This window comes from Caenorhabditis elegans, chromosome IV (assembly GCF_000002985.6).
Source record: "Caenorhabditis elegans chromosome IV".
Lineage (NCBI taxonomy): Eukaryota > Metazoa > Nematoda > Chromadorea > Rhabditida > Rhabditidae > Caenorhabditis > Caenorhabditis elegans.
Window position 1 is genome coordinate 7501924 of NC_003282.8, and position 10929 is coordinate 7512852.

Consider the following 10929-nt stretch of genomic DNA (forward strand, 5'->3'; position numbering starts at 1 on the left):
CATTTTAATTATTCTTCTTGCCTCAATCAAAATGCTGAAAAATCAAAACTACAATGGTTTAGCTCAATCATATAACACACAATGTTTGGAGCTGGTGGAAATGGGTACTTGATGTAACACCATTGTTTAAAAAAACGAATGAAAGAATCAAAAAATGAGCAGAAAAAAATTAAAAAGAAAATGTTTCAAGTCTTTAAAAAATGCAATTTGAGGCTGAGGATTAAATTGCAAATAATTTTAAAAAAGGGAATTGAAACCAGATTTATTACCAGTCATCCAGATAATTTTAACTTGGTATTCTCAACTGAACTATACAGATTCACAATTATACAGATTAGCCCAAACTTATATTGAAATAATGTTTTTGAGTGAATCCGTTTTTAAGACCTGAAATATACAGAATTGGATTTATCTTGATTTTTAAACTCACTGTTAAGTAAATATGATTTTTATTTGCCGTTTCAAGAACAGCTGAAATTATTTAACTATTTTTACATTTACTCTCTTTCAAATGAGGATTTCATGTAAATTTAATATATTTATTGTAAGAATACATCAACTTACATTGAATACATTATCAACGAACGATAATCAGATTTGAAGTATGACGGAATAGTGCGAAATGACGCAAATGGAATCTGCATAACATTAAAAGAGTCGACGAATCAATTGTGAATACAGTTACTCTTCACAAGTATTCTCAATTCAAGTGTATTTTGTTTTCATGTATCTGTTTTAATTTCATGTGTTACCTTTTCAAAAAAAAAAATTTTGTTCAACTAACGTTCAAATAACAGCTAAATGTTTTATATACTGTTCATAATTGAATACCAAATCTTAAAGTTTCCGTTAATTTTTTTTGAACTAATGTGCAAAAGTTACTGTAATTTTTTCTTTGTATGTACTTTGGGATAATATTATCATGGTTTAAAAAATATTCAGTTCTGCTCAATCTTAGAAGGGTCTTACAAAATAAAATATTTAGCACCTTTATTTTCAAAGTTGTGAAGCCTGAATCTTTAACATAATTTATATTGTTTTGTAGATTTCAGATCGGATCGTATATTGTTCGTTACCCTACTTTTTATATTAAATTTAAACTTTCATTGTATAACTTGAGCAGTTTCTATGTTGATTCTTTTTGGATTTATGAAAATTGTTTAATTACTGAAATGTAATATGATTAATTTTCTAGATTTTGGTACTTGGTCAATTTTTGAGAGACTGCAACATTAATGAAGATACGAGCCCTCAAATAGAGCAAACATCTAACCGCTGTTATATCTTTTTTTGGTATTTATATTAATGTTCAAATAAAATCAATTTCAGCATAGCTCATTTGAGTTCTTTGCAAACTTTAGTCATACTCTGTCTTTTTAAATTTTTGCACATATTGTCTATTAACAACTTCATTTCTCCTGGTTATAAATTATATATACTCGAATACCTGAACTGATTACTCTCTGGGTCAAATGATCATTCATTTTCGATACCTCGTCACCTTTCCGGTTGCTCCCTCCATCATGCTCCCCTGCCGAACCAGCTTCCGTGTGTTCCTCCTCTACTAATCGTGTGTCTAATCACGCCTGTAAACATGCTCACGTAACCAACCAATTTTCTCCATTCCTATTCAACCTTATTCTTGAAATCAATCATCTTCTTCTCAATTAATTTCATATCAAAATCTGTAATTTTCAGCTGGAGTGGAGATGAAGTCAAAACGTCGGGATGATATTGTTCAGTTCTGTCGAGAGAACACGTTGCTTGTCATGACAATGTTTTCAGTGTTTCTTGGTGTTGTTCTCGGATTTGGTCTTCGTCCATTGAATCTGTCACAGGAAACCTTGCAACTTATTAATTTTCCTGGTGAAATATTCATGCAGGTTCTCAAAATGATGATTCTCCCTCTCATTTTCTCATCGCTGATCTCTGGTGAGTTGAAGCTTAAACAATTGCAAGCCTTTGAAGTTCAAAAATCTGTTAGTACAAATAGGATATTTTATTTGTTTTAATTATCTGTATATAAATATTATCTGTTGGTGTTCAAACATGCGACGTTACTCTAAATTTCCCACAAAAAATACACAAACTTTTCTAAATTTTGCAATTCACCAAAACTTTGACTGAAAATTTAATAGAAATCCAAAAATTTTTATATTGTTTTCTTACGATATTCCGCATATTCGAGTCATTAAAAGTGTGTTTAGGCAAAAAGGTTGAAAATAGCAAGTTCAAGTTTTTCCATTTTTAGCTCTAGCCCAAATGGACGCGAAGGAATCGGGACAAATGGGTGCATCAACAGTACTTTATTATCTTTCAACGGCAGTTCTTGCAACAATCGTAAGAGTTTTACTATTCCTTCTAAATATTCTAAATTCTAGAACAAATCGATCATTTTTTAACCAAGATTTTCTGTTTCCAGCTCGGTATCTTCCTGGTTACAGTAATCCATCCGGGTGATCCGTCAATAAAAGGAACTGATATTTCTGAAGCTCCATCTGATGGAAATGTATCTCCACTTGACACTTTCCTGGATCTTGTTAGAAATATGTTCCCAGAGAATATAATTCAAGCAACATTTGAAAGAATGCAAACAACGTATGTAGCTATCCGTCCAAAAATTGCCTCAAAAAATGGAACATCTGGAAATATAATAGTAAAACGATCAATTGGAATGACAAAAGGAATGAATATTCTCGGAATAATTGTTTTTTGTACTGGTTTCGGAATTGTGATCTCTCAATTGGGAGAGCGTGCCAGAATAGTTGTCGATTTCTTTGTAATTTTGGATGCTGTTATTATGAGATGGGTGGTTACATTAATGTGGTTTGCACCACTTGGTATTACTTGTCTCATTTGTGGAAATTTATTGGAATTGGATGATATATCTGATATTGCATCGGTTCTTGCATTATACGTGTTCACTGTTTGTGCTGGTTTGATACTTCATACAATCATTACTGTACCTCTAATGTATTTCTTCATTACAAGAGAAAATCCACTTCCAATTTTCAAAGGAATGATTCAAGCGGCTGTTACTGCATTCGGAACTGCTTCTGGGTAAGTTTGGTTTTAAAAAAAAATGTTTTAATTTTATTCCCTAAACTGTAGACGTGGGAGAAATTGTAAAGATTTTCTAAGAAGTTTTGAGTTTTAATGCGATGAGTCAGAACGAAGTGGCGGAATTGTGTGATATTTCACGAAAAAGACACTACCGGGTCTTATCACGAATGAAGCATTTTCAAATCGAGGGCAAAGTACAGTAACCCACTCACCGTGCACAATTTTCATTTTTAATGATTTTTGAGCAAGTAAATGTGGAGCGATCACAGAAAATTGTAAAATAACGGAGAGTGGGTTACTGTATTACTTAAAGGTGCATATTTATTCTCAATATAACATTTTTTTGTGAAGAGACGTTTTTAAATTGTTTTGAAAATGGGGGTTACAATTCTTCTTATAAAACATTTTCTTTAACTTAAAAATTCCAGCTCTCCAAAAAACATCAGAAAATTGACTATTACAAAAAACGATTATGTGTATGCCAAAACTATATCTAAGTCATCCTGAATTTAAAAAATTAAGTTTTGCAGTGGAGCCACTCTTCCAATGTCAATGCAATGTCTTGAAGATCATTGTGGTGTTGATCGTCGTATTTCTCGATTTGTTCTTCCACTCGGATCCACAATTAATATGGATGGAAATGCTCTTTATGAAGCAGTTGCAGTCATTTTCATTGCTCAATTGAATAATGTTCAATTGTCATTGGCTGAAGTACTGACTGTTAGTATTACAGCTACAATAGCATCTATTGGACTTGGATCAGTACCTGCGGGTCTTGTTTCGATCCTGCTGATTTTGAATACAGTAGGACTACCTGTCAGAGATGTATCAATGCTTTTTACTGTTGACTGGCTTTTGTAGGTTCTAATGAGAAAACCATTTGAAACATTTCATTTCCATTTTCAGAGATCGAGTTCGAACAGCTGTGAATGTTCTAGGGGATGCGTTTGCTGCTTCAATGGTTCAGCATTTATTGCAGGTTTGATAGAAAACTCGAACTTGGAGACAATTGTATATTTTAAGAAAAAGCTGGATCAAGCAGACGCTCGTCACGATTATAAGACTGAACTGAAAGGAGAAATTGAACTATTGAAGTCAGCTGCCACCAGTAGAAGACCATCATTCACAATGTCAGAAGCTTCTAAGGAGCTCTTCTTGACACACGCGAACACAGCTGGAAACTCAAGAATTGGATCACGAATTGGCTCTCGTCGTCCTTCATCCACCAACTTGCATCTTTCCTGGCGTAATAATAACATTGAACCACCATACACACCTCTGCCCAACGATGAAAACGTGTAGTTCCATGATCAATATTTACATTTTTTGTCCATGTCACTTTTCCATTCCAAAACAGAAAACGGTTATTCTCTCCTCTTTCCGCGAGAACCCATGGATTGTTTTGTACATATCATTTTTACTATTTTAAGCCACTGATGAAACTCAATAATTTATGTTTGTAAAATTTAGCAGAAAAGTAAATAGCGCATGACATTTCTTTTTTTTCGAAGTTTAGAGAACATAAATCGACATTGAAAAATCAACGGTTGAGGACTAAAAGAATTTTAAGAACGCTATTGATGGGAGAATGGAAGTGATCGGAAGATCTAGTTGGATGGATCGAATTCGAGTCCAAGTCCGAACTTGTGAGCATCATTGGCAGCAAGGTTGAATTGAGTGGAAAGTGTCAGCTTAAGAGCTGGAGACAAGGAGTGTGTGGCAGCAACGGCAACTTGGGAAGAGCTGTTGACCTTGGCGCGGACAGTAAGGTCACGGCTTGGAGCATACTTGGTGGCGAGAGCGTAGTCAGCTCCGTTTCCACCAACCTGAAAATTCACTTTAGTTTTGGTTCTAGGATTTTAAAAAGTTTACCTTCCATCCGAGTTGAGTTCCAACCTCGACGTTGGAGGCAACCTTGTGGTAAAGGGAAGCTCCGAAGTCGGTTGAGTTAATAACGAAAGAGTGGAGGGTGTATTGTGGAGTGGAGTGTCCGAAAGCCAAAGAAGTGGCTGCCAACTTATTCGATGAAGAATCGAAGGTGGCGGCAGCTCCGATGAGCCATCCGTCACGGGAGAAGACTCCGGCAGCGTTGATAACTGGAGCAGAGGTGACTCCAACATCAGCGGTAACCTGTAAATGGCTAATTTGTTTCATTTCACAAAGATGGATTTTTGAAATCTCTATTTCTACATTCAGAAAATCGAACCCTGAAACAATCATGCTTCCAGTCAAGCTTGAGACGAGCTTCGCCAATCTTATCACCCAAAATATGTACAAGACTACTCACTCTAGCAGTTGGGAGAGCCCAGTCGAGCTTCACTTTTCCGCTTCTCTTTCCGGCGTGTGGGGCATAAAGAGAATCGAGAGTGACCTTGAGTCCACGTCCGAATTGCTCATTAACTTCGATAACAGTTCCGAGCTGGTTCTCGGTGTTCCATTTCTCGGTCAAAGTGATTCCTGAAAACGAAACAACATGATTGATATCTCTCACACAATATGTTGTATTTTTGTTGAGCGGTCGCTAGACGTCACGTGGTGTTTTAGAGTACATACAATTGCATCACCTGCGTCACGAGGTTGTCCCCATCTAGCGGGTAGACAATAAGATGTTCAGACGAGCTTACCGTATTGTGGGATCTTGTACTTGACATCGAGATTTCCTCCAAGCTTTCCGGATCCGATATTGTGAGAAGCGGCTGATTTGAACTCAACCTCCTTGTTGTCTCCAGCTCTAGTGGTGGAGTCGATCTTGAGGAATCCAAAGTCTGGAAAAAAATTAATCAGGCGAATAAATGACCTAACACTATTCCTCTCTACAAAGATAAAATTGAAACTTACTGTATCCTTTGTTGAAGAGGTCCTTGGCGGACTTTCCAAGATCAGCGAAGGTTGGTGGGGCCATTTTCTAAACACAAAATATTTTTTGAAACATGCATTCTAGAGTTACACGAGAGAAGGAAAATAGGAAATTTTCGAAAAATGAAGGCTTTGAAAATGTTTGCATTGAGCAGTGCATACGAGAAAAACGGAAAGAAAGAGATAAACCAACTCAATGGCAGCAGTAGGAAGTCGATAAACAATGCGCCAGAAAACACAACATCGCCAAAAAATATATTCAGGGTTTCAGTTAAATGATTTACAATTATCTTATCGGGAAATTCAGAAGCAAACATTTGTAACATAAAACTCCGACGGTATCGAAAACATTGAATGCGATAGAGAAAGGACAGATCACGCCACAACAGCAAATTGAGAGTTCAAAGGCAAGCACATTGGCGCGGCGACCGCCCGTCTCGAGACATAGGACGAAAATGAGAGGCACAGAGACTGGTTACTGCAGCGCGACCGCTCCGCTTCCAAAAGTACTGGATTATTTTGGCAGTTTTTCAAAATTGAATGATGCACTGAGAAGAAAAGATTTGATGCAATGAAAGAAATATTGACTAACGAAACAAAATGAAATTAGCAAGAAATCTCAAATTTAGCGTTAAACCAGGAAATGGTACCGGAAATTGAGCACAAATCCAAATAGTTTCCGCATCACCTGGTTCAGCGAATTCAGTTCACTTCTGTCACTTGCATCTAACCTATTCGAAATGTACCGCTCGGAAGTCTCTAAGCCACAACTGGAAAATCCAAACCTAGTCGATAGAATAATTGTAATTATTCTGCCGAACTATTTCTATGAATATGAATCCGTACTGAAGCACATAACAAAAGAAAACTTCGGGATTATAGAGGTAAGTTGTATATATGAAAATTAAAGAAGAAGAAACTGATTATTTAGAAAACTGTGAAGCATTTTAAAACTGAAGAAGTCATGGAGTGGAAAAGTGCTGATCTTGAATCCCAAGATATCTGGAACTTATCAGACAGGCTAATAGACGGACCATGCATGTTACTATTGTGTCAACGAGCGAATGCTTTTATTGAGATGAAAGAAGTGGCCAAATATCACAATGTGATCGCTAAGAGGTGAGCAAAGACCAACAAACATCCGAAAATACTGAAAAACAATGGAAGAAAAACATTGCGCACAGTTGAAAATAACCGTTACCGTAGTCTCGTTTCGGTACGAAACCTTCACACTTTTGGAGGTTTTTCAAAAAATCTATCCGAAGAGTTTTAAAACTTCACAAGCGTTTAATTCAGAATGAGTTCAAGTGATGGAATATATTATTCAAAAACGACAATTGCCGCCTATCACGATATAATTTTCTTTTTCCCCAAGTGTAAGATTCCATAAAGTTAGAATTTTGACTCTCCCATAAAAATATATTCAGACATTGACGAAAGAGCAATGCTGAAACATGCCAAGGATTATCTCTCAGTAGAAGTATGGCCGAAACTGAGCCAGGGACTGGCTCGCGTAGCAGTTGAGAGACCGGATAATCCAATTGTTTGTTTTCGAATACACCATTTAGTAACATGATTTTTTTGACTCTTTCAGAAATGGCTCGCAGATTATCTACACCAACTACGCCAATAAGTTTATGTTTCTAAAAAATAATATAGTGTAAATACCCATAAACCAATAAAACAATAAATTTTTTAAAAATATGCATTAAAAATTAACTACAAAACTATGCGAAAGAAAGGGCAGTAGAACATATATTACATGTAATCAGATAACACACAGGTAGTGATAAAAACGGCTTTGGTCTCAAAAATATGTTTAAAAAGCAGGAGAATTAGTACTCTTCCTCCATTGCAATTCGTACAAAAAGAGATGCAGATGGGTCCAGAGTATGTTGATATCCGGTATTTAGTTGAATTTGCGAGAAACCTGTACGAAGACTCATAACAGGAATTGAGAATTCTCCAACAAAGTCGTTCGAAGATGTAGAGTCAAAATCCTGCGAAAGTGGAATATAAAATTTAGATCCATAATGTTTCAAAACCTACTTTTACACAGAATCGAATAATTGCTAGCTCTGGGCACGAGAGTGTGAAATAGAAATTATCCCTCCATTCTGGGTTGAATCCATTGTCCTTGATGATTCTTGTTTTTGCTTTTGTTTCATCTCGTGGAATTCCGAAAATCTGAACACTGACGTATGGATCAATGATCTCTTTTCCGGGTTCTGACTTTGGAAGATACTGAGCAGAGAAAAGTCCAATACCAAGCTTCAATTTTGGTTTGGCCATACTTCTTGGATCGACTCCATCGAGAAGGCAACTTGGTTTCAGAACGTAACCGCAATTTCCATTAATTCTGAATAATCCTGCATTCAAATCAAGCTCTTCACCAGCGGTTTGGAAGTTCATAGCAACACTTTGAATTCCACAAAGCCAAGAAACCATTGGATGCATATTTGATGAATCTTGACGTAATCCTTTTGGATAACTCTTCACAAGCCTTTCTGCAGTGTAAGTGAAGATGGGAACTGCAGCTTCAAACATTGTATATACTTTATTTTCCGAGAGCGAAGGACTTCCATCAAATGGATCTGAAAGTTTGCATATTAATCTATTTTTGACGTTTTAAACTAACGTTTGTTGACGTCTTGATAAATATTATGGCTCAATTTTACTGACGGCAAACCAATGAGAGCTGATAATTCAGGTGCAACTGGATGTGGATGTACATGGTGCTTATCCTTATCAGTTGGTGAATCATCTTCATCTGGTTCTTCAATGTCTTCTTCAAGAATAATTTTCTTTCCGCGCAATAGGAATTTTCTTTTCAGCTTATTCGGAGATGATAACGGATGGCGATGTGAATCTTTTGGTGGAATATATAAAGAATCTCCAAGAATTTCTTTGAATAAATCTGCCATAACAGCCTGTTGTACAAATCCGACGTGGTTTTCGAGGGTGAGGATGACAGGATATGGTGATGTTTCAAACGCAGTTCTCTGAAATGAAACATTTTTTAAAAAAATGTAGTGAGAACAAAAGAATATCAAAAAATAGCGGAAGAATGAAACACCTAAATTTGAAAAAAAAACACAAGTTTTGAATCTTGGTTAATCTCCCAGTTTGAATTTCCTCCATAATAACTTCTGCAAGACCAATCAGCGAATCGCTCCGCCTACTTTTCAGATGAAGTGTGCAGAGTTCGAAGACACTGATTGGTTCTAAAGTGGGCGTGGCTTATCATTTTGGAGGGAGTTCAAAAAGGGAAAAACCAAAACTGAAAAATTGATTTTATTTCGATTTTTTCATTAAAGTACAAATAATAATTACCTTAATAGCTTCCAGCGAATTCCTCAATGTAATCGACTCGATAAAGGTTCTTTTATGTGTGATTACTGGCTCTCCGTGTTCGCCATCAAACAAGTCTACTGAAAAGAATCGAGAAACTAATTGTTCAACAAAAAATTCAAAAACTCACATTCTAAAAGCCTTGCTCCTTTACGTAAAGCTGAAATATAACCTTCAACAGTAGCTTCTCCTTTCACTTGCAAGCCAGTCAAATATGTGTTATGTGATGAATTAACAAAATAATGAGTCAGAGGTTGATCCATATCTTGGAAGATACTTTCATGTCCTGGTTTGAATACATTTCCCCATCTTGACTGCATTAATCGACGCATTCCCATCAATCCCATCAATTTTTCTTTTTGCTTATCTTGAACAGTTTGTTCAAATGTAGTCAGAATTTGTTCGGCTTTTTTCAAATCAACATTTTCGAACTGGAATAAATGTTTATATTATAAGGATTTAATGGAAATGACCTACTCCTTGTTCTTCAGTTAAAAATCTTTGCAAATCAGCAACAGTCAGCGTTTCCACGTTATCAGAACTTGCTTGAGTCATCACAAATCGAAGATCCGGTCGATCAGTCAATCTTTCAAAAAAGTTAAGAAATTCTTTCTCGTTCAATTTATTATCTCGCGAGTTCTCAAACTCTGATTCTCTGAATATCGCTTTTGCATATCGTTCACTTATTTGAAGATTCATTCGTTTAAGAAGATTCCAAACTTCGTCAAAACTAAGAAGTCCGTTTTTATTGGTATCCGCCTGTTGAAATTTGTCAATCAACCATGCTGTTTCGTTGAATACAACTCTTTGATGTTTGGCAACTGATATGAGATGTGTCAGTACGGAAACCCATTTGTCTCTAGTCTGTAAAACTAATTGGAATTGATACAACTGTCAAGACTTTGCAGATTTTTTTTCAGAAAACTTTCACCAAAAAATTTCCTTTCAATTTTAATGATGTACTTAACGACTTTTCGGAAAATTTAAAACTTGTGTTTTTAAATGATTTTTAAATCAAAACTAACTTCTTTGGAATCAGCACTGAAATCTACTGATTTGTGCAAGAACTTGGCATGAGAAAAAATAACGGAGAAACATCTAGACTCTGGAGCCAACTCTTGGAATTCGTATTTTTTCGATGCTCTTTGCAGATTGTCAGTTTGATAACCCGATCGAACTTCTAACAATTCCGATAGTGCAACTGATTTCAAAGCATTTGGCACAAAATTAAACCAATAACTTGAGTAATAGTTGAGGAATTGTTTACTTTTTATTGTCACCAACGCCATTTCCTTCACTTTTTGACTGTAAATAATTACATGAAATATAAATTATTTGAAGTGAAATCTTACTTTTTAATTCTACATAAAAGCGATCCTTTTTCAGCCCATTCTAATTCTTCTTTCGTCTTCTCTTCATCAGCAGCTTGTGCGGCGGCCTGCTCCTCTGGGGATACGCTCTTGGCCATTTTACACTGAAAATAAATGATTTTACAAATAAGGTCGGCCGTATATGATAAGAAAAATCAACAAAAAGAAGACAAAATGAGATAGGAACCAATTGCAAAACATTTTGTGGCAGCCGTTGCGGGCGGGTCATCGAATGAAAAAGAAGAGAGAAAAAGATGCGGGCATGGGCCAGAGAAACATTTTGAAAAGA

The 10929-nt window shown here is 36.0% G+C and overlaps 4 protein-coding genes and 1 non-coding gene across 5 annotated transcripts; 3 read left to right on the forward strand and 2 right to left on the reverse strand.

The window, feature by feature from the left end:
- The first annotated feature begins 1698 nt into the window (after window positions 1-1698).
- glt-6 (Putative sodium-dependent excitatory amino acid transporter glt-6) lies at window positions 1699-4524 on the forward strand. The gene is made up of 6 exons (NM_068809.10): window positions 1699-1932; window positions 2252-2340; window positions 2423-3060; window positions 3594-3920; window positions 3970-4042; window positions 4087-4524. The coding sequence occupies exons 1-6, from the start codon at window positions 1710-1712 to the stop codon at window positions 4363-4365; spliced, it is 1629 nt and encodes a 542-aa protein (NP_501210.3). The 5' UTR covers window positions 1699-1709; the 3' UTR covers window positions 4366-4524.
- Window positions 4498-5968, reverse strand: vdac-1 (putative voltage-dependent anion-selective channel). Its single transcript, NM_068810.10, has 5 exons — window positions 5902-5968; window positions 5688-5828; window positions 5351-5520; window positions 4936-5193; window positions 4498-4889 (listed from the first exon to the last, which is right to left on the reverse strand). The coding sequence occupies exons 1-5, from the start codon at window positions 5963-5965 to the stop codon at window positions 4671-4673; spliced, it is 852 nt and encodes a 283-aa protein (NP_501211.1). The 5' UTR covers window positions 5966-5968; the 3' UTR covers window positions 4498-4670.
- A 475-nt stretch (window positions 5969-6443) lies between these two features.
- R05G6.5 (Uroporphyrinogen-III synthase) lies at window positions 6444-7623 on the forward strand. The gene is made up of 5 exons (NM_068811.3): window positions 6444-6803; window positions 6851-7038; window positions 7216-7295; window positions 7347-7462; window positions 7514-7623. Exons 1-5 carry the CDS (start codon window positions 6660-6662, stop codon window positions 7550-7552), a joined length of 567 nt encoding a protein of 188 aa, NP_501212.1. The 5' UTR covers window positions 6444-6659; the 3' UTR covers window positions 7553-7623.
- On the reverse strand, window positions 7601-10744 carry plc-4 (Phosphoinositide phospholipase C). The gene is made up of 8 exons (NM_068812.5): window positions 10623-10744; window positions 10296-10575; window positions 9748-10134; window positions 9401-9701; window positions 9253-9350; window positions 8558-8921; window positions 7969-8513; window positions 7601-7919 (listed from the first exon to the last, which is right to left on the reverse strand). Exons 1-8 carry the CDS (start codon window positions 10736-10738, stop codon window positions 7755-7757), a joined length of 2256 nt encoding a protein of 751 aa, NP_501213.1. The 5' UTR covers window positions 10739-10744; the 3' UTR covers window positions 7601-7754.
- Window positions 10078-10227, forward strand: R05G6.18. The gene has a single exon (NR_056205.1). It is a non-coding gene; the product is annotated as an Unclassified non-coding RNA R05G6.18 (non-coding RNA).
- Window positions 10745-10929: the final 185 nt, after the last annotated feature.